Here is a 22,917-nt window from a genome sequence, read left to right on the forward strand (position 1 = left end):
CAAATGGGATCATGAGAGAAATTTGCAGTGTCTTTTTTTGTTTCGTTCATTTATATTACAAATTAATATTAGAAATATCAGAGACAAATTTTGTGTAATATTATTTGAACATGTAACTGGGAGTCACTGTCAGTAAGCCACAAATAATTGAATATTTTAGTCTTTTTCACTATCCTGACACACAGCACTAGCGTAATTTAGCAATAAAAATTGACAGATTTCCCCATCCATCTACCTCCGCTAAGCAAACTAGCATTGCGTCTTAAATCTCATGCTTAGGCCTATGTACTATTTTTAGAAAGATCTCATGGAGCCTTCAGACCTAGCTAAAGATCTGTTTTGCATAATAAATCTTCTGGTTTTTCTAGATTAGTAAATACTTTTGAGTCTAAGGTCAGAGTTTTTGATTTAAGATGCAGCCCATGACAACAATCATGACCATGGTGGAAAATATTAAGAGAGACAGAGCTCAGTGTGTTTAACGTCGTTGTGCGTAAAATCGGTAAACATTTTACAATTTACTGCTTGAAATCCAACGGACAGGACTTGTTGGATCTGACGTGCCGTCTAACGCAAAACCGCATCCCAAGTATAAGCCAGGTTCAACACCTCCCACCAGAGTGATAAGACAGTACAAGCAATGTTTCTTTGGATTTTAGTAACTTACACATTACACATACATATACTACTGACATAATAAAACGTTCACATTACAGTAGTCCTATATTATAAATCTGGAATTTAAGAAAACAAAAAGTAGGGTGGTCAAGGATTGCTGCTCATCCTCCTGCCTCATGAACTGCATCTAATTTGAAAAAGCATGTTGAGGTAAGTTTTGCTAATTTGCTAACATTAACTGCCTATATTTAACTAAGTTAGCCTGTTTTCTTTACTAATGCCAGTTTAGACTAGCATTGATTCCAGTAGCTAACAATTAAATTCTAGCTAGTGGTAAACAATGGTTATTTCCATCATATTTTACCGGCAAGAGTGTACTTGCTTAAAAATGAACATTATCTAACAGTTTTAGATAAGCAACAGTTACTTTTAACATGAAAACACGAGTTTACTTAATTTCATCCGTTAAAAACATTTACTTTTTAATATTTTTGAAGTATACATATAAAACTAACATCCTTTCTACTTTCACTTGTACAATTTTTTGTCTTCCACTTTAGGAAGATTTTGACACATTATCTATACTTTCAAGTACCTATAATTAGGTATCTATAATTTCTCAGTACTTTTTCCACCCCTGCTTTTTTTATGTGCGATATGAGAACAGAACAGTACATCTCATATCTGAAACACTGACCAGCAACTTGCTGATTTTGTCAAGGGTGCAAACACGATGTGTTACATTAGAAACCTGGTTAGGAGAGGATAATCCTATACTCATCATAGGATCAGTGGTCACCTCAGGGTTACTGAGGTCCGCGGCTAGAGAGAAACATCACCACCAGTGAACACAACCTGATCTGCCTGGGGTTAAGTCTGTAGAAATTTAACTTGTATAGCAAATGCTAAATATGATAATATGATGATTTAAGAGAACATATTATGTACAGTTTATATAAAAATATTTCGTTTCTCATCAAAACATGATTTCATTGCTTATAATAAATTTAAACAAGTTTCTAATTACTAGTTTGAATTATGTAGAGTGAGTGTGATCAGTTCACGTAATATTAACATGATCCATTTATGTTATAAAATCTCATGAGGGTGTTGGCATTGATGGGAAGAAATAACTATAGTCTTAAACTAACCTGATTAAATCACGTATGTTATGATAGCGCAGTGAGCAACGTTGCTGTTTCCTACCGCCAGTGTCCTGAGTTTGGTTCTGAAAACAAAATAAATACTTTGAAAATACAAAGATCAAATAATGGTGGATATACGAAAACAAGTTGTTTGAATGTAACTCAGTTTATTCACATGAAACTGATGTACGCATTTGAATTCAGTGACCTTTTTTTTTTTTTTCCTTTTCAGTGTAATGTTAAAAGATGTTTGTCACTGGTCAGTAAAGTTACCTGAAATATGTCAAAGTACATTTGCCTTTGTATTGCTTTTGAGCTTGTCTCAGTCACTCTGTGCCATAGTCCCTCTTTTATTTTAGAGTGACTTATGGTCACTCTAAAATGAAATGTTTCTTCTTTCCTCTACCAACTCTTATAAACATGTCCCTAGACTCAGCCGTGTAGACGTATATTATGCTCCAGCAAGTACTGTCTGGTTCTGCGCTCCAGGCTGGTGTGCCATTTTTACACTTGTCTGTAATTTTGAAGAGGATGAGCTAGTAGATCATCATGCTGCCCAGTTATTCTGGCTATATCAGATGGATACAGGTACAGTGATGTCACTGCTTGCTTTTCCAGCTTCTTCTCTGAAATATATTGAATAAAAAAAACAGTCTGATTTGGTTCTAGTGTCCTGGCATGATGCAGCATTTCCTGCTATTAAAGGCATACCTAACTGTTTCTCTATTAAAAAAACAGTGCTGCAGGGAAACAATATAGAATTAGCCTCTGATGTCGCATGCATATATAGCCACGTCTGTACTTGTCACATGCACACACACACACACACACACACACACACACCCACAGGTTTGTTTTTGAAACAGGGGATTGATTAAAATATGTGAGCTAAAATTAGACTCTAGTGAGACGAACACGTGTCTTGAGGCTTTCTGGTGGGAAAAGGTATTTATTTCTTATTTCCATTTATAAGCCAACATTTTTAGAATTCTCTGAGTCATTTCTTCAGTACACCACAGGACATGATCATGTCTGCTAAATGAGCCAGCAGGGATGTGGGCTAATGAAGATAAAATGAAATGGAAAGAAAGCACCTGCTGGAGCACTGGCATGAATAGTTACCGTGTTGTTGCTAATGAGATTGATTATCTATTGATCCAGAATTGTCTTAATTCACAACATGAGCTGAAAGTGTTAGAAATGACATGACATAAATGAGCTGAGACTACTTACCCAGCAAGCAGTGCCTTATAGTTCTGTATGGCATGGCACGCACGGCACGGCTGGGTGATTTTGTGTTATGTTTATGGATTCAAATGTGAGGTGGCAAAGTGGCACTCACACTTTATTTATTTATTTATTTATTTATTTATACAATTGCTAACGAGCATTAGTCAGTATCAAATTCCCTTTTTTTTTTTCTTTTTCAACTTACTATACCTCTCTCTGTACAAACACACAGCTTAGCACATCGGTTCATTTCATGACCCAAAAAAAAACCCCCACATCTCAAAATAAATTGTTTTATCAAAAGACTAACACTACTTTTCTTCTAACAAGGAAACTCTATCAGAGAGCAAAATTTTAATTTGTGTTTTATTACAATATGTATTACAATTTGTGTGCTATGATGTATATACTATACATATTGATAAAATTGTATTTTTCTTCTTTACTTTGTTTTGTATTGTAACTAATTTCCCTTGCTTGGTAGAAAAGCACTTCTTTTTTTTAAAATAAATTAATTAAAAATAAAAATAAAATCTTTTGATTACAAACAGAATATTGATTGTAACGAGTATACCATAAAACAACACGGGAAAAAAAAAACAGGAAAAACAAATAATTGAAGTGCTAGAAATAAAAGAAACCAAATCAAACCATAGCAGAATCAATAGTTGATCATATGCTTTCCATCTCTTCTATGTGGTTAATTAGTAGTAAATAATATAGAAGGAAAAGTCAGTGCATTTTTGAATGGACTGTAAACTAGTGTGTGACTGCATGAGGATGGGGAAATAAATGCCTTGTTGTCCTATGCAAATGATCTGCATGTTTTTCTTCCATGGAGGTCATCCAAAAATGAAATGAGGCACTTTATATTGTACGAGCCAATTCAGGATTTGTGGTATAATATTCCTGCACACACACTGTGCTGTTGTACTGTGCACTGTGCTCAAACTATTCACTGTGGCTTACAGGGTTTTGATTTAGTTTAATATACTGTTTATTATTTAGCTAGCTATTATTAATTTGGCATCCAATCTCCTATACATTTGGTTTTGAACTTGAATGTAATCAATTATTAATGTCATCTGACACAGTTGCTTTCTAGAGATACACTGTATGGCCAGAAGTATGTGGACACCTGACCATCACACCCATATGTGGACCTTCCCCAAACTGTTGGAAGTGCGCAGTTGTATGGAATGTCTTTGTATGTTGTAGCATTGCAGTTACTTTCACTGGAACTAAGGGACCCAAACATGTTCCAGCATGACAGTGACCCTGTGCACAAAATGAGCTCCAATGAAGACATAGTTTGCCAAAGTTTGAGTGGAAGAACTTGAGTGGCCTGCAGCATGCCAGACCTCCTCACCCGACATCAGTGTCCGACCTCATTAATGCTATTGTGCCTGAATGAGCAAATCCCACAGCTATGCTCCAAAATCTAGTGTAAAGCCTTCCCAGAAGACTGGAGGTTATTATAACAGCAAAGTTAAATCTGGAATGGGATGTTCAAAAACACTTATGGGTGTGTTAGTCAGGTGTCCACAAACATTTGGCTATATAGTGTATATAATTTTGCTTGTATAGTTTATAATAATTTTGTTTCATACAATAAAAAAAGTATTTACAGTTAGAGCACTGTTGAATTAGTGTATTAGTGAAAGAGTGTAGAGTTTTGAAAAAGTGAACTTGGTAGAGACTAATGTTTATTGGCAGTTGTAAAAAAAGAAAAAGAGAAAAGCTGTTATATGGTATATAGACTTACAGTGAGCTGTGATGGAATCAGACTTCTACAATGAGTCGTTCTGTCTGTCTGACTACAGATAGTGATCCAACTTTAAGCTTAACAGATACATTCTCTTTTACTTTTCTTGTATAATAAATGCCACAAATGTATGTAGTAGCTTGCACATTTTGTTGCGGTCAATGCTATACGAGAGTTTTGAATCTGATGCGGATATTAATATAAGGAAACAGTACAATTACAGTTTTTAATACATTTGCTGTTTTTATTTATTAACAAAGACAGGATGAATAGTGCAATAATGTTGTGGCTTGTGACGATATATTTGCTCAATTCGTTGTCTACTTTTAAAATTCCTTTAAAATTCCTATTCCTATATAAATTTAGTTTTTAATGTGATGGTGGATTGCCCCAAACCTTAAGTTTAAATAATGTTTCCCAGATGTAGTGATGTAGTTTAGGGGGAAATTTGTGGGTGAGAAATTTGAATGTTGGAGATTTTCCTCACATAGCCTGAGTGTTTAAAAAAAAAAAAGAAAAAAAAAAAGAAGTGACCTTCAGACACCAAATATATCTTGGCTGATCAAGTACATTAAGGAGAATATTCTCTCTTCACTTTACTACTACTATTACAATTGCTACTCGATTACCTGAATTACTGAATCTGACTAGTGCACATTCTTACCCTTTTTCTATAACAATTAACAACAGTATAAACAGTGAACAGGATTTTTAGTATTTTGTATTGTTATGATACAGTTGTATAAGCGAGTGTAGCCCACTTGTTATGACCAGATCTATAAATAACTTTTTGATGAAGGTTTGTATCCGTTATAGGTTGAGTAGTGGGTTAACAAGCTGGGTGGTTTCTGCCAGGCTCTGTGGACAGAAACCTCAGCAGCAGTCTGAGCAGCACTTTTAATTAACAGCCGTTCCATTAATCACACAGGATTGTTAATTATAGCCAGCACTGACCGCCTGTGCCCTTGTGAAATCACGGCTCTCTCTGTCTTTCCCTCCATCTTCACTCGATTCTTTCTCTCATACACACATTCTTTCATACAGACACTACTTATGGATTGTACAATGAACATTGACTCTCACCTCATCCTGTCAGTGAGGGGGAAAAAAAACCTTTGATTCCTTTTTTTCAGGTCAGTGATGATTTAATGAAATTATAACGACATGCTACAAGACTCTATCATTTGGGGTAGTTAGGGTTAGACCTCCTCCACTCTGTCTCAGTGTAGCCCAAGGCTGCTCCCTCACTGTCTAGCTGGGATAAAATGCTGAAAGTCCTTCTTTATTGTTCCACATCTAAGTGAAAGTGGGATTAACTCCATGCCTCTGCATTGCAGACCCAGGTTCTGCAGTGAGAGTTCCAGCTGAGGTATTTGAGCTGAGATTCTGTGTTTTGAGTTAAATTGCATTGTTGCTGCTATAGTTTCTGAGATGAGGCTCTGTGGGGAAGCAGAAAAATATCCTATTAGAGAACAGCATGAATAAGGGAACCAGAAACATGACTCTTGGCGTTACTGATGGATGTCGTGCTCGCTGAAGGTTTGAGATATCTGCATGTTTCTTTTGAGTGAGTCTAGTGGGAATTTGGAGCGTTTTAATGTTGCATGAATATGTAGAGGACAGATTTTGAAAGGTAGCCTACATTGTGAGTTATTTGAGCTGTTTCTTGTAAAGTAGAAGATTATTCATGCACTCATAGCGCATGCTAATTATTAGGGCAACTATTGATTATTGTGGTTTTCAAATATTCTACTGAATACTGTCCTGAATATTTGAATATTTTTATAAGGATGTGTGAGGTATAAAACATTAGCAGGGAGTGGTGTTAGAGGAAAATAATGAACTTCGACCTGGTGTTATGCAGCAAACCCCAAAGTTTATAGTTTTGCAGTAACAGCCCATCCAGAAGTGTTTTACTTCTTTTATACCACAGCAGTTTGGCAATAATTACACTTTTTAATTTATTAGTCAGTGACACGTCATACTTTTTAACCATTTATAGTCATGTTTAATGTTGTGAAACATCCACGAGACACGTTAGTTCCTGTTATGACTTACATTATATCAGCTATAAACAGTATTTCCATCACCAGCTTCTCTTTCTCTCCCTTGAAGTTAGTAGGACAAAAATATGCAGCTTGTCATGTTACCAAGGAACCAAAACGTACACAGAACAAAGTGCTGACACCTGAGACAACTTCCAAAAATGTTAAATACGCTTCTCCTTACAGAAAGCTTCACCATATCAACGAATAGACAAGTTTCTTTGGAAAATAACTTGTGATTCTTAATCAGTTTATTATTAGCCTGTAGTGTGTCTGCCATACAAATCCCCGTGACCAAGTTGTTACTATAGAAATGATAATGTATTAAAACCTACCGTTAGAATCTGATAATATAAACCTACCATTTGAATTACAGCCGACGCTACTGTCAGAGCTACTGTTACAGAAAAATAAGCAGCACCTTCTGACCAATCAGAGTGGAGAATTTAACCGCACTGTGGTCTAATACTAATAAACTCAAGATGAATTTTAATGGCTAAATAAAAGAAAATCGTTAGTCAACTTTAAATCATGTTAAAGACTCTTCTGTGGCACATCACCCCATTACATCTAAATACAGCACTTAAACTTATAAAGCATAACTTATTCACAGCAGACTGTATATTTTCTGTAAATAATAGAGAAATTATAATAATAGAATTTATATCAATTACTAAAATGATAAACAAGGCAGACCAAAATGATTGTTTAAATAAAATGAGAGCTGTAATAAAAATGTCAATAAAATTATAAATGACTAAATTAACATTAATTTTTTTCACCACAAATTTATCAAAGAATATTTGTTACATCTACACTTAGTACATGACCACTTGGTATATTAATAATAGCTGTTAACAGTCATCAGGTCAGCTTAAGAAGAATCATTCGCACTTGATGTTTCGGCAGCTCACTCATGCAGGTTGTGCTGCTGGGCCAGGCTAATTCGCGTTTGTATAGACTGCACTAAATGTTACAGTTTCCTCAAACTTTGGAAGTTTCCATGTGGTTTTGTTCCACATTTTCAGGTGGACAAACCTTTAGTGAAATATAAAAACTTGACAGCTTTGAGGAAAGAGACTTTACAGGCACCACATGCATTAAGAAGTTAGAAAAACTTTGAAGTTAGAAAAAGTCTTTGGAAGCCTATGGAAATTAGAGGTTTTTTTGAATAAATTTTTTTTAAACCATTTTCTAATTAATTTCATTATCTAACTGAATTTAATTATTTAATTTTTTCATGCCTGGTATTGGGATGACATTTGACATCTGAGCTGGAGTATAACTTTCGGGCCAATTCCGACCCCTGACACAGTGCTTACTGTGAATCACTATTACAGGATTGTTGGGGAGACTGCCAGAACCTCAAAAACAGCTCATTCTAAAGTGTTTTTCTCCTGACTTAACAAAAATTCCAAGGCACTGTGGGCTGTATTCAGAGTTGAGTTAAGTGGTGTAGTGAGGATTTGATACTGGAACTGTACACATGCATATATGGCAAGCAATATAAAAGATTAAATGCAAAATAATACAATGTGCTATTTGCTAAGTTGCCAAATAATGAGTGGGGAAGCCATATTGATAAATTAAAACAGATTTGCCCGTAGATGTCACCAGATGCTGGGTTTTTTCCTTGGTGATGCTCTGCCAGGCCTTTACTGCAGCCGTCTTCAGTTCCTGCTTGTTCTTAGTCCATTTTACCTTCAGTTTCAGCAAGTGAAATACATGTACAGTTGGACTCAGGTCAGGTGATTGTCTTGGCCATTGCAGAACATTCCACTTCTTTGCATTAAAAACGTGTTTGATTGCTAAGTGTTCTTTGGGTCATTTTCCATCTGCACTGTGATGAATGAATGAGTTTTGAAGCATTTGGCTGAATCGGAGCTGATAATATAGCCCTATACCCTTCTGAATTGATCTTACCGCTTTTGTCAGCAGTCAAATAATCAATAAATACAAAGGAACCAGTTCCACAAGCAGTTCCTTCCCTTCTCCATACTCTTCACTACTCATTCTGGTACAAGTTGATCTTTTCCTCATTTGTCCATAGGATGTTGTTTCAGAACTGTACAGGCTTTTTATATGTTTAATCTGGTCTTCCTGTTTTTGAGGCTTCCCACTGGTTTATTTGTGATAAACCCTCTTTACTCTGGTGAAGTCTTCTCTTGTTGACTTTGACCCAGATACGCCTACCTCCAGGAGAGTGTTCTTGATCTGGTCAACTGTTCTGAAGTTTTTCTTCAACACATCAACACAACATTTTCTTTATCCACCACAGTTGTTTTCAGTGGTCTTCTGGGCCTTTTGGTGTTCTTGGGTTCACCATGCATTCTTTCTTTTCAAGAATGTACTAAATAGATGATTTGGCCCTACCTAATGTTTTGGCTTTCTCTCTGATTGGCCATTTAAAAGGAGTGGTGGGAGGGACCACATATTAAAAGTGCTATAATTCCTACACTGTTGACCTGACTTGGATATTATTACCCTTGAATTAAAACTGAAGGTGTGCACTTTGAGGTCATTTGCCAATGTCCAAATAGTTATGTTTGTTGCAGCCTTACCAATTGTTTGCACTTTTTTAAAAATCTGTTACTGTTCTGTTAAATGTATTCTTTGTAGCTGTTTTCTCTGCTCATTACAACACAACATTGTGTTAGACGACAGGATCATGGAGTTTGAAGAGAGAAATAGACTGTGTACTCTGCTTGTTGTGTGTGTGGAGTTGACCTAGGTCTTATCTCAGCGTGTGCTGCCCTGAGGGACGGAGACACACACACACACACACACACACACACACACACACACACACACCCCAACCATATGATTGGTTGCTGCAGCTGCTCTGGTGTCATTGGCGTGCACACGTGCATGCATTCTCATTTGTGTGTATGTGCGTGTGTGTGTGTGTGTGTGTGAGAGAGAGAGAGAGAGAGAGAGAGAGAGAGAGAATGTAGTTGCAGATGAATTTGGATGTAATTCAGAATGTAACTCATTAGACATCTAATCGGAGAAGAAGGCTAAGCATACCAGTAGAGTTCAGTGGCTGTAAAGATTTTTGCATTTTCCTTTTAAATGGGTCGGGTTTATTAATGCTTTGTTTGTTGTTGCTGTCTGAAGCATTTAGTGGTTGCTAATGCTGTGCTGCTGTGTTGGTGGTTACCAGCCGCTAGCTGTGCGGTGAGATTTGCAACGCTATAAGAAGGACATAGAGAGAGGAGGAGAATCAGATAGAAAAGACAGGTTGAGAACTGTGTGGAGCTATTTTTGAGTGAGAGAGTGTTGAAGCTGCAGGTAAACCACATTACAATCATTGCTGATTGACGAGTCATCAGGAGTTTTTATCCAGCATGATCCTATATCCAGCACGGCTCAAGACTTTAAGTCCTGCAGTTTCCACCATGCAGTATACATCCATATCTAACCTGTATGCCAGGCCACAGAGGTAGCTGGGGCTGTGACTGCGTTTAAGTGTGTGTGTCCTGAGCCATGTGGTTCCATCGGAAGAAGAAACTCCCACGTAGGGCGCAAGCCTACATGTGAGTATGAAGGAGAAAGAGAGAGAAACAAAGATTTGCAATAGAATGGGATGATAATGTGATATTCATCATCTGTTAAATTGCTGCAGTTAAAGATTAAGGAAACTCAATTACATCAGATCATATCTGATTGTTGTGGATGCTTATTATGTTGATTATAGCGTTTTTATGATGGTGATATAATTACGTCCTAGACTAGATTCCAATATCAGTTAATAATTTATGAGGACAACTATAATTAAATCATGATTAGAATAAAAAGTAGCTTAAAATGTTTTGCATGGAGTGGAACAAGATCCTCTACCAGTGTCTCCAACCTTGTTAGATATTATAGGAAGAGACTCAGTGCTGTTATTATTTCCAGGGCAGGTATCACAAAATATTAATTGTAAGGATGGTGATAATTTTGTTTTGTAGAAGAAAATTGCACTACTTATAAAAGCTTTTGAAAATACATGTATATAAAACTATGCAAAGTTCCTATATGTTTCAGCTCTAAATATCACTTATCGATTGTGTCATTCTCCTTATTCTTTTTTCACAATTCATGAAGGGCGACAGTAATTCTGGAGGGCATTGTTTATAAAAATGAATAGGCTATAAGATGTTAAATATAATAACCAGCATTTCTGTGTAAGCACTAGTCTGCATGTTCACTGGCTGCACTTTCATTGCAAAAAAGTAATCTTATATTTGGTTTAATAATCTTATATTTGTAAACTTATAATAGTAAATATTAGATAAATCTGACTATATTCGAGATATTTTCGGTTGCTAAGATGCCATTTTTTTTTGCAGTGTTTCTCCACCCCATGGATTAGCCTCCTATTTGTGAGTGCCAAGTCAATAAACATTCAATGAGAATTCAGGGCTGTGTTCCAAAAAGCATACTGTGCAATACAATTGTGTACTATTTAGTATGGTAGTATGCAGTTTGGGATGCTTTCCAAGTATTTTTGACTCTGAGGATATAATTATCTGGTGCCATTTCCTCAGAATTACAGAAATGTTATGAGAACAAAAAACTGAAAGAGCAATAAGAGCTTGATTATATTGGACACGCTCAGTCTCTTGATTCTGTACCTGGCTGTCACTGTGGAGTCTGACAGTTTTCATGCCTGAAGTTGGGGTAGGATGTCATTTGACATCTGAGATCGCATATGAAATACTCATAACAAATTTCCTGCCAATTCTGACCCGACACCCCTGACATAGCTCTGACTGTGAATTACTATTACAGGATTGTCAAGGAGAATCACAGCAGCTCAGAAATATAGAGTGTTGTGTCCCCTAACTTATACACTATAGGCCATATTTGAGTTAACTGCTGTAGTGAGGATTAAATACTAAAACTGTGCACATCGATATTCAGCACACAACATTAAAAAATAAAATGCAAAATAATAGAATATGCTGGATCAAGTGTTTTTTTTAATATGAATAAAGAAGATGGAAGCTATATTGTTAAATTATACCAGTTATGTAGTAATTAATTTGATAATTACATTTAAGGCTCTTCATGCAATAATACATTGTCAAGATTTAGGTGTTTATTTGATTTCATGTTCTCATTTAACTTAAGCATGTGCGTAACCCATCTCTGAATACAAGGAACTTTCCGTCATGGGACTTTTGGACTTAAGCCACAGACTCTGAACACAGAAATGCGATGTATGTAATGTGATGTGGTCATTGTGAAGGTATGTGGTTTGGGTGTGTTTATGTAGGTGATTTGTAATGAAAGTGGGAGCTGCTGAGCAGGACCAGTGTTTAGTAACGAATCATTCATGCTGCACTGTTTTAGCTAATACAGAGAGCAGAGTGGGTGCAGGTACAGTGGAATGGCTCTTCACGCTGTCTTTGTACTCTGTCCAGTATTTCTCTCACTCTCCTCTCTCCTACTCGCACTTTCTCTGACTCATCGCCGAGTGACTCAGAGCTGCAAAGCTGTCGCTACCCATGGTGCCTGACTTCTCTCACATGACAGAGTGGCACACATGGTGCTCTGTTTTTTCCTGCCTTCTTCTCTCTTCTTTGTCTCAGTTTCTCTCTCGCTCTCCACCATGACCTCTCTGCATTCCTGTTTCTCGCTCCCTCATCTTCTCTGGTTCCTCTGGTTTTTCTTCTGCCAGATGGCTGAGCTCTGGGTGTTTGTGGGGCTAATGTTGTGTTAGCATGCTAATATGGCTGTTTACACACTGTGATTCGTCAATGGTCTTGTTTTGATCTTGCTTTGTTGGCAATATGGTGGCATAATTGACACATGTAGTCATTCTGTTTCTCAGTTTGATTAAGCTTTTTAAAGTGTTGTTTATACTCTTCTCTCCCTCTCCTCATTTCTCTCTCTCACTCTGTATATGTGTATCTCAGTGTGGAAGGGGATCCTCACTGTGGGGACACAGGCAGTTTCTCAGACAGCTCCTGCAATCAGGGCCCGTACCTGGCCATTTCGGACCGATACGGGAAGGCTACAGGAGAGCCTCTGGGCCCCCAGGGGCCTCCTGTGGCCCCTCCAAGCCCAGCGAGCCTGGCCTGGGCCCAGCGCACACGCCTCCAGCCTGCCAGCCTGGCTCTGCGTAAGCAGGAAGAGGAGGAGAACAAACGCTGCAAAGCACTCTCAGACAGCTATGAGCTCTCCACAGACCTGCAAGATAAGAAGGTGTTTATGTGTTCAGAACAAACAGTTTTATTTTCATGAGAGAACTTTTAGTGCTTCTTTGATTCAGAGTGAATTTTAATTCAAGCAGTTCAAATGCAGTCTATCAGTAAATGTTATCTAATGCAGTCAAATACTATTTAATGCACTCAATTTACTGACAGTTGTTAAATCTTGTCATACCTTACATTTGATCACATAACCAATGTAAAAAAAAAAAATTTTTTTTAAAAGTGTTTATTTACATTGTTTTAGGATGAATCAATGAATATTTTTTAATTATTCAAGAAAGTCCTAAATCTTAATATAAATTAGGAAATTTTTAATATTACGTAGTAGTAATGCACCTGAGAAATGCACGAATAGAAACAGAAAAATAAACAGAAAAATAAATTCTATGATCTTCAGTGCAAACCGTGCCAGGATTTTGGCAGTGCCAACCGTGCCAAACCTTGCCTAGGATTTTATAAGTTTTGACCTTGAAATAATAATGCCTTAAATACTCACAGTTTTGACTAGTTTTTGTCCATCCCTACACAGCAGTTGGCAGTATATGCCTACTGTCTCTAACTGTCAGTTCTCATCAAAGAGCAAAGCATTCATAATTTGATCAGAGCATATCATTTAGTCTTACCACTCCAAACTGCTCTACTGCATTCCAGTAACACCCAGAATTCTCTGCTTTCCTAAAGCATTGAAAAAACATGACGAGCCAATCATGGAGTGGAGTTTCAGTTCTCTCAGTTCCGCAAACATGCTTTGGTCCTCAGTAATATGAGCATCAAATCTGAATATGAAAAACAAGACAAGAAACAAGGAGTTAAGACAAGGAAACAAGGAATTATGGAAAAATCAATACAATTAATGTTTTCAGTTACATGGTGTGAGTTGTCTCAGAATGTAAGATTGTCTTACAGAAAGTTACAGAAACATTTTTTAAACTCACACTGGTTTACAGATGAAACCTTCTTAGACATCTTTAGGTGTAGTGAGGATAGGAAATGTCTTTTGGAAATAACCTTTCTGATTCTCTTCTCTTTCTGCCAGGTGGAGATGTTGGAGAAGAAATATGGTGGTTCCTTCCTGAGCAGACGAGCAGCACGCACCATCCAGACTGCTTTCCGGCAGTACCGCATGAATAAGAACTTCCAGCGGCTGCGTAGCTCCGCCTCAGAAAACCGCATGACGCGCCGTATTATCCTCTCTAATATGCGCTTGCAGTACTCGTTTGACGAGCGTCAGCCTCAGGTACCTCATTCTGGGCAATTTATTATGCACCATGGTCAGGAGCTCAACTTTAGTCTAACACTAATTCCCCTGTTATTTAGAGAGCACCTAATCCAAACGCATTCATCCAGAAATGGCATTTTGAGATTACAGTTACAAATATGTCCAGCCCCATAGATAATCCTACAGAGGCAGAAGTGCTCCCAAATGCCAGACCTTAAAGATGTGGGGGAATCTTCCAGTTCCTGCTTGCTGCTGACCATAGCCATAGCTGCTTTTATGGACTGTACGATATAGCATCATCTCATTGCCGTCATACCCTACTTTTAACCCTTATTTGAGAGGCACAATATAGTGAAACTCAATACATTGCTGTAAAAAATACAATATTATTTATGCTGGTATCACAGGTGCAGCCTGAAACACCCCAACAACAACAGCAGCAGCTCTACCCTCCTCGCCATCCCTCTTCCCTGGCCATGGCCGGCCAGCAGAGTTCGGCTGACACAGAGCAGGAGACAGAATCACCTTCGCACTGCCCTTCTGACCGGGAGGATTACTCACACGCAGACGATGCCTTTACCAAACAAGTGAGAACTCTCTGTGTGGTGTAGATTAAAGACAGGATTTAAATCAGACATATAGTACATTTATGATTTTTGACAGTAGTTTCTGATATGGTATTGAGAATTATTAATTGTTTAAAAACATTGTATGATAAAGGAAAACATCTGACCAGTGGTAGAAGATTGATAAGCGACTGATAGTGCGAATAAAAATGCTTTTGTTGGTATAGCATAAGCAGATATTGAGGGCAAGACACAGTGGAATTTGGCTGTTTTCAAACCTTGTGGGTCACTCTAGCTTTCTTAGGACAGAAAATTTAAAGGCGTTTGTAAGACGTTGGACGTTGATCGGAAGATCGTGAGTTTCGATCTCAGCACTGCCAAGCTGCCACTGCTGGACCCATGAGCAAAGCCCTTAACCCTCAGCTGCTCAGTTGTATAAAGAGATAAATGTAAGTTGCTCTAGATAAGGGAATCTGCCAATGCCATAAAGGTAAATGTAAATAATGAACACTGAACAAAGATCAAGTGCAGGTGATAATGATCAGGAGGAGCCAGGGTCCATGGTGAGGTGGAGTTTTTGTGGGTCTGACTTTCAAAAAGGAAGAATTAGTATGGACAAAATTCATTAAAAAGAAACTCCCAAGTAGGATACAGGATAAAAGCCGAGTAAAGTTGGAATGGTGTTTCCTCCACCTTAAATGTTACATGTGTATGTGTGTCTCAGGTGACATCATTGGCAGACTCCATGGATGACACTCTAACATGTCAGTCTGGGCGTGGCGACTCCCAGGAGGGTGATGGTGGAGGCGAAGGTGAGGAGTTCAGCGAGTGCGTCTGGAGCAGCAAGGTCCCATCTCGGCGTGGAGTACCGACGAGTGAGCGAGAGCGGACAGCGGGGACACTCGGGGGCATGCATGAGGACAGCACAGCCACATCCTACAGTGACGTAACTCTCTACATGGAAGACGGCATGCCTTCATCTCCGCTTTCCATGGAACGTGCACCCAGCAGCACTGACACTGAGTACTGGGGGCTAGGTGGCACAGCAGTAGGACGAGAAGACAGCAGAGATGCAGAGGGTGGAGGCAGCAGCAACAGCCGGCGTAGCACACCATGCACAGAGTGCCGTGACCATCGGCTCCGTGGCGCCCACCTTCCCGTTCTGACTATTGAGCCGCCCAGTGACAGCTCCGTGGACATGAGTGACCGCTCGGACCGAGGCTCCCTCAGCAGGCAGTTGCTGTATGAGCAGGAACCAGCCGGAGGTGGAGGAGGAGGAGGAGGAGGTTCACCCCAGGGAACTCTCAAACACAACCCAGCTCAGGGCCAGACTCGCCCTATGGGTCGCCCTATTCCCTCACCCCTGCCCACACACATACCACCACACCATGCAATCCTGCTGCACCAACAGCACCACCCACACCTCCATCACCCGCTGCAGCACCATCACCACCACCACCCACTGGCCCATCTTCACCACCCATACCCGGACTCATCTGTATCACCTACCCAACCCCCGCTGACACCGCTCTCCTCCACCTCATCAGCGCCGCTGCCCTCTACTGGCCTGGAGCCATCTGATGGCGACAATGACTCTCTTAACTCCACCACCAACTCCAATGAGACAATTAACTGCAGCTCAGGCTCATCCTCCCGGGACAGCTTGAGGGAACCACTACCCGCACTCACCAAGCAGACCTACCAGAGAGAGAGCCGCCACAGCTGGGACTCACCCGCATTTAACAACGACGTGGTGCAGAGAAGGCAGTACCGCATTGGTCTCAACCTTTTCAACAAGTAAGGGCCGTGGAGCATGGGTGAAATCATGTCTGTCAGAGACATAGGTATCATATGTTTTTCCAGATAGAATTAAATTTCAATAAGATTTTAGGTTTATGGTATCCTTACTTTACAGCTTAAAGCTCCACACTTTTGTTCCTTTGTGATCTCATGATCACGTAACACTCATTGTAATTTCTGTGTTAGCCCCTTCAGTAAAATAACCTCTTAGTATTGATCTGATATGAATGGTTAAAACAGTTTCAGTTTTTACAGGAGTAATGAATTGCTAGACACACCACTTTAGTAATAAATATTGCAGAAACAATATCAAAGCAATATCAATAACAATATCAAAACACTTGCAGATGAAAAGCTGGGTAGTGATTTTAAAAAAAGGCTATTTGTAGTTAAGCATCCTCCCGGGACAGCTTGAGGGAATCGCTACCCGCACTCACCAAGCAGACCTGCCAGTGTAGGTCAAAGAAAGCAAAGAAAGAGGGATGGGATAAAGACACAAAACACACAAAAAAACACAAAACAATTTTATCAGTGTCTTTGTGTTAAGGCATTCAGTGTGAAGAGTGTTTTGGCTGGCAATGTTTTCATGCCTCTCAGTTTTCTCTCTCTCTCTCTCCCCCTATCACTAACTCCCCCCCTTTCTATATCTCTGTTTATCTGTTTCTTTCTCTCTCTATTTCAGGAAGCCAGAGAAGGGCATCCAGTACCTGATAGAGAGGGGCTTTATGTCTGACACCCCTGTGGGCATTGCACGCTTTATCCTGGAGAGGAAAGGCTTGAGTCGTCAGATGATCGGGGAGTTCCTGGGCAACCGACAGAAGCAGTTCAACAAGGATGTGCTGGAGTGAGTGCTACTATGTTCACACCCTGAGTTTTTGGAACCCCAACAGTTCAGCCAGGGTCATGCTGAGTTTGATGGCCCAAGCAGCATTAGCTATGCTAGCCTCTGGACAGGCACACAGCAGCTAGCACTGTGGGTTCAGACCTATAGATGGAGAGACAGCGAGTGGTGGACTAGGCTTTAACATTCATAGGGAGCCATAATTCTGTACCTAGTCTCCTCTGCCTCCTTTTGAAATACAATTCAGTTGCACAATTCTAAAAAGGAGTCAGAGTATATATGCTAAAGTATGAAATATTGAAATGCATGCAGGAGGTTAAATAATAAGATAAATAAGTGGTCTGTCTTCCTCAGTTGCGTGCTGGATGAGATGGATTTCTCCGGAATGGATCTGGATGATGCTCTGCGCAAGTTCCAGGCTCAGATTAAGGTCCAAGGAGAAGCACAGAAAGTGGAGAGGCTGGTGGAAGCCTTCAGGTGCCCTCAGATTATCCTTTATAAACTGTCTAGTGTTACAATTTGCAATTTAAATACCTGTGTATTTGTTTTTAATGGTTTCAAAGGGGGCATAGTATTAACTCTCTGTTCTTTTTTTTCTTTCTTTCTTTCCATTAGTCAGAGGTACTGTGTGTGTAACCCTGCATTGGTGCGGCAATTCCAGAACCCTGACACCATCTTCATCCTGGCCTTCGCAATCATTCTTCTCAACACAGACATGTACAGCCCTAACGTCAAACCAGAGAGGAAGATGAAGCTGGATGACTTTATCAAGAACTTAAGAGGTACCAGTTCCTCAAAAAAGACCGAATTTTCATATGTACAGCGGTTACTGTTTGCCTCTAAAGACAAGGTGGATTTTATTTCAGAATGAGAGCAGTAACATGGTACTCAAATCCTGGACTTAAGTTCAGCTGAAGTTGTGATTTTCTTGACTTGTAATGGAACTTGTTATTTACAACTTGAGACTTGACTTGCTTGCTTACTTAATTTAAAATTAAGTCGCAACAATTCTTTATAAAAACAATAAACATCCAATTTTGATCTGCTTAATAATACGCAGAAAAGCATCTCAGAACGCACAATACATCAAACATTGTGGCGGATAGACAACAACAGAAGACCACATCGGCGTCCACTCCTGTCAGCCAAGCACAGCAATCTGAGGCTACAGTGGACACACGGTCACTGAAACTGGACATCTGAAGACTGGAAACATCGCCTGGTCTTTCTGCCAGGTTCTGTGAGGCTGTACCCACTGTAGCCTTTCAGATTCCTGTTCTTGGCTGACAGGAGTGGAACACCATATAGTCATATAGTCTATCACATGATTGTAAAGGGTGCTTATTTGAGTTATCATAGCCTTCCTGTCAGCTGGAACCAGTCTGGCCATTTCTCCTCTGACCTCCCTCACAAGGTGTTTCCACCCGCAGAATCGTTTTTCACAGCATTCTGTGTAAACATTAGAGACTGTTGTGCGTGAAAATCCCAGGAGATCAACAGTTTTTGAAATACTCAAACTGAATAACTGAAGCTCTTGACCTGTATCTGCATGATTTTATGCATTGCGCTGCTGCCACATGATTGACTGATTGGATAACTGCATGAATTTAATTTGAACCAAAGCTTACATATTTGGCCCAAAACACATAATGGTGTAGAATCAATTACATAGAAGGAGTTGCTTTGTCAAACGTCACATTTTGGGTTCAGGGCAACTTTAGAAAAATGTTAAGTGGTTTATGTATTGATGGACTTTTAAAATATGATTAAATAGAATCATGATTGGTGGCAATCCAAAGTAAAACGTCCAGTGATTGATAAACACTGCTAGGTTGGAATTAAAGTAGAAGGGTCTTACCTAAATCTTTCCCTCTTGCTCTCAATATCTTTCTCTCTGTTTATGCATGCTAGGAGTGGATAATGGACAGGACATCCCGAGGGACCTGTTGGTAGGAATCTACCATCGTATTCAGAAATGGGAGCTGAGGACCAATGATGATCATGTGTCTCAAGTGCAGGCAGTGGAGAGAGTGATTGTGGGCAAAAAACCAGTGAGTTCAGAAATCTTCCTTGTGTGAATAAGTGCACAAAAGTGTTTGAATTTTGTTTAGGATCTTTTAATTGATTATGCTTTGTGGTATTTATACAGTAGTTACCCATTTTCTTGCGGATGTGTTTGTGTTTTATGTGGTCAGGTGCTCTCTCTGCCCCACCGTAGACTGGTGTGCTGTTGCCAGCTTTATGAGGTTCCTGATCCTAACAGGCCACAGCGGAGTGGAGTTCATCAGAGAGAAGTCTTTCTCTTTAATGACCTATTGGTGGTAAGAATATTTTTCTACTTCTCTGAAAATCAGTACATAGAGTGACGAACTCTATATGTATTTTCTTATAGCCTACAGATGCAACGCTGAAAAAAAAACAGTTATACATAAATGTACACACATACATATCAGAGGAAAGTGCTAACTCCATTCCTAATGCCACCTCTTCCAATCAGTGAGCATGGGCAGTTTTGCTCTCTTGGACTCCTGGCGACAGGCGGCTGTGGCATCGTCGAGATTTGAACATGCTATATACCATCGATAGGGCAAACGTTATTCTGACACGTCACTCAGAGCCAGAGAAAGGCCACTTTGATTAACACGGGAGCATAATGGATGTGGGCCGGTGCTCTCGTGGTGCTCTTGTGATGCTGCACGGTATCTTTACCACATCTGGTGTAAATTGGATTTTACTCATGCATTCATTTTTCATTCATCTTCAGAAACTGCTTGTTACTAGTCAGGGTCGCTGTGCTTTAAATCAGTTACCTCTTTATGTTTTGGGAAATACAACTAGCCAAGTTCATTAGAAAGCATCATGGGGTTGTACAAACAGAAATAACTGCAGGACAGGTCAGAATTCCTTCATAAGTGTTCTAAATTGGAATTAATAATACAGTCCCACAATGGCATTTCATAATTAGTCCAGATCTGCACAAAACCTGCACCTGGAAACACTGACTACACTACAACTCCAAGCAACATACATAGCACTGATTTACAGCTAGCTTTGGGAGGTGTACAAAATCACTCACAAATTGGATGGCTCTAATTGCTTACATATTTAGTACAAGAAAGGGAAAATGTAATCACGTCCTATTTCTTCATACCCTTTTTTACACTGATTTACCACTATTTTGTAGAATCCTTCCTCAAATGCATATGTATGAAGGGGAAAAACGCAGTGTCACATGGTGATTAAACTGGGCATTTAGGCTTGATTGGCAGCTTTGTACATTACAAGTAAGGTTTTTCAGAAAGAATGCAGTCTCAAACAGGCACAAGAATCTTTTAGTAATTATGCCAGCTTATATAGCTGGCCTTATTATTCCCAACACCATATTATCCAACAATCAATTACATATCCCTTTAAATATCTCAGTTATTAAAGCTAAATCTAATAGCTTTATTAGATTTAACCTACATGTCTCCATGTGTAGGTCACGAAGATCTTCCAGAAGAAGAAGACATCAGTGACATACAGTTTCAGACAGTCTTTTCCTCTAGTGGAGATGCAGGTTCACATGTTCCAAAACTCCTGTAAGTATATTCATTACTCCATCTGTCTCTCCATCTGTCCCTCCTTCTTTATTTATGTTATCACTTCGTTCTGGCTCTGTGCTTCAGTGTGACATTTAGCCACACTCTCTTGGCCCTTGTGCATTTGCTGATGACAGATAAGGAAAAGAAAAAAAAAAGATCCAGTTCATCATGTCTTGTTATTGTTTATATATTGGTTCACTGTGTTTTGCAGTTTGTATAACAGGGAAATATTTTGGGTGGCATGTTTTATTTGTACTGAATTCTATGGTCTATGGTGGATTGTATACTATCTTGGAATACAGTCAAAAGCTCATTAAGCATTTATGTTTTTTCTAATCCACAGTTCATTATGATCAATCATGCTGTCTCCTCAGATGAGCTTTCAAGTGTATGGAGTGTGGTTTATTTATGATACTCATGATGTATCATCTTTCACATCCCTCACCACCTCTCTCCCTCCTTCCCCTTCTCTCTCTCTCTCTCTCTCTCAGACTATCCTCATGGTATTCGGTTAACCTCAGCCATCCCAGGAGGGGAGCGTAAGGTCCTGATTGTCTTCACAGCACCGAGTCAGCAAGATCGGACACGTTTTGTCAGTGACCTGAGAGAGAGCATTGCTGAAGTGCAAGATATGGAAAAATATCGAGTAGAGTGTGAGCCAGAATTTTTCTCTGCTTTTCCAAATGGTCCTTATGCACCCAAGTTCTCGCTGTCATTCTCACCAAAGATTATAAATTACCATTTGCTGAATATTAGGCAGTAGTAATTTGTAAATTTTGTTATTTGTGTGTCTACACCAGTACTGAGACTGTATGGAGTTTCCCTTATTCCCTTATTCTCTCTCTCTCTCTCTCTATGTGTGTCTCTGCAGCGGAGCTGGAGAAGCAGAAAGGCATTATGCGGCCTGGACTCATGAGTGGAGATGTGAGTGGTGGGGTGGATGGAATAAAGACTGAGGCAGTGAATGGCACGCTGGGTAGGCCCAGCCTCGATGACACATATGCCACAGGGGATGGGCTTAAGCGAACAGCGCTCAGCTCATCACTCAGAGATCTCTCAGATACAGGTAAAGCACGCGAAAGCACACAAATAACATGCATTAACAGGTTTCCTTATAAATAAAATTGTTATAATAAATAGTGATTTCTTTTAATAGACAGACACACAGTCTCTTTATCATACACACAGATATAAAATTACAGTGTGGTTCAGACTACACTTTAGCGTACTTGGCATCCTGATTTTTCAGAAGGTGTTTGAAAAGGTGTTTGTTAATCTGTTTTTAGGGGTGAAAATTAGGATGTGAAAAATGCTATGTGTTATCAGGAGTAAAATAGAGACTGTGATGAGTACACAGTGATCAAGTGGCTTTAAGCCCTGGAGAGAAAAGTCGACTAGTGAAAAGACAAATACTGATTTAGTGTGAAAATGTAGAGTGTATAAAAAAGCAGACTATAATTGTGACACACAACTTTACTCTTCTTGACTGGGTACAGGAAAGCGGGGCCGCAGAAACAGTGTTGGCTCTTTGGATAGTACCATTGAAGTAAGTTTTTGATGGCGTCCTAAATTATTTTCTTCCACCCGTTATTACATTCGAATGTTATAATTCCCTGCATGGCTCCTAAAACAGCACTGCTTGAGTTTTTTTGTGTATGTTGTCCTGTGCCACATTTCCGTTAATGTTGTCTGATATCTGTACTGGTCTCTGTGGTTGAGTGAAACACACAGCTCTGTCCTCACTGTCTCCTGTTTGTAAAACAAACAACTTGTAGTGGTATGTGCAATCCTTTTTACATAATGTGGTGTCCTCTGTAAGGGTCTTAGGATTATTATTTGTTGATTTGTTTCCATCAGAAAACTGTATGTGTACAATATGTAAGTGTGAGTGCATGTATTAG

General features: G+C 39.3%; 1 protein-coding gene across 4 annotated transcripts in view; it reads left to right on the forward strand.

The window, feature by feature from the left end:
* Positions 1-22,917, forward strand: part of LOC113527348 (IQ motif and SEC7 domain-containing protein 2) — an 89,640-nt gene that overhangs the window by 61,363 nt on the left and 5,360 nt on the right. For all 4 annotated transcript variants that reach the window (XM_026915078.3, XM_053235922.1, XM_053235923.1 and 1 more), the window contains 13 exons: positions 12,710-12,998; positions 14,043-14,243; positions 14,633-14,812; positions 15,516-16,588; positions 17,274-17,435; positions 17,787-17,909; positions 18,048-18,214; positions 19,344-19,483; positions 19,628-19,753; positions 20,914-21,013; positions 21,508-21,669; positions 21,888-22,082; positions 22,513-22,562. In XM_026915078.3, the coding sequence (XP_026770879.3) occupies positions 12,710-12,998; positions 14,043-14,243; positions 14,633-14,812; positions 15,516-16,588; positions 17,274-17,435; positions 17,787-17,909; positions 18,048-18,214; positions 19,344-19,483; positions 19,628-19,753; positions 20,914-21,013; positions 21,508-21,669; positions 21,888-22,082; positions 22,513-22,562 (2,968 nt within the window). The remainder of the gene's footprint in view (positions 1-12,709; positions 12,999-14,042; positions 14,244-14,632; positions 14,813-15,515; positions 16,589-17,273; positions 17,436-17,786; positions 17,910-18,047; positions 18,215-19,343; positions 19,484-19,627; positions 19,754-20,913; positions 21,014-21,507; positions 21,670-21,887; positions 22,083-22,512; positions 22,563-22,917) is intronic.

This window comes from Pangasianodon hypophthalmus, chromosome 8 (genome assembly GCF_027358585.1).
Source record: "Pangasianodon hypophthalmus isolate fPanHyp1 chromosome 8, fPanHyp1.pri, whole genome shotgun sequence".
Taxonomy (NCBI): Eukaryota; Metazoa; Chordata; class Actinopteri; order Siluriformes; family Pangasiidae; genus Pangasianodon; species Pangasianodon hypophthalmus.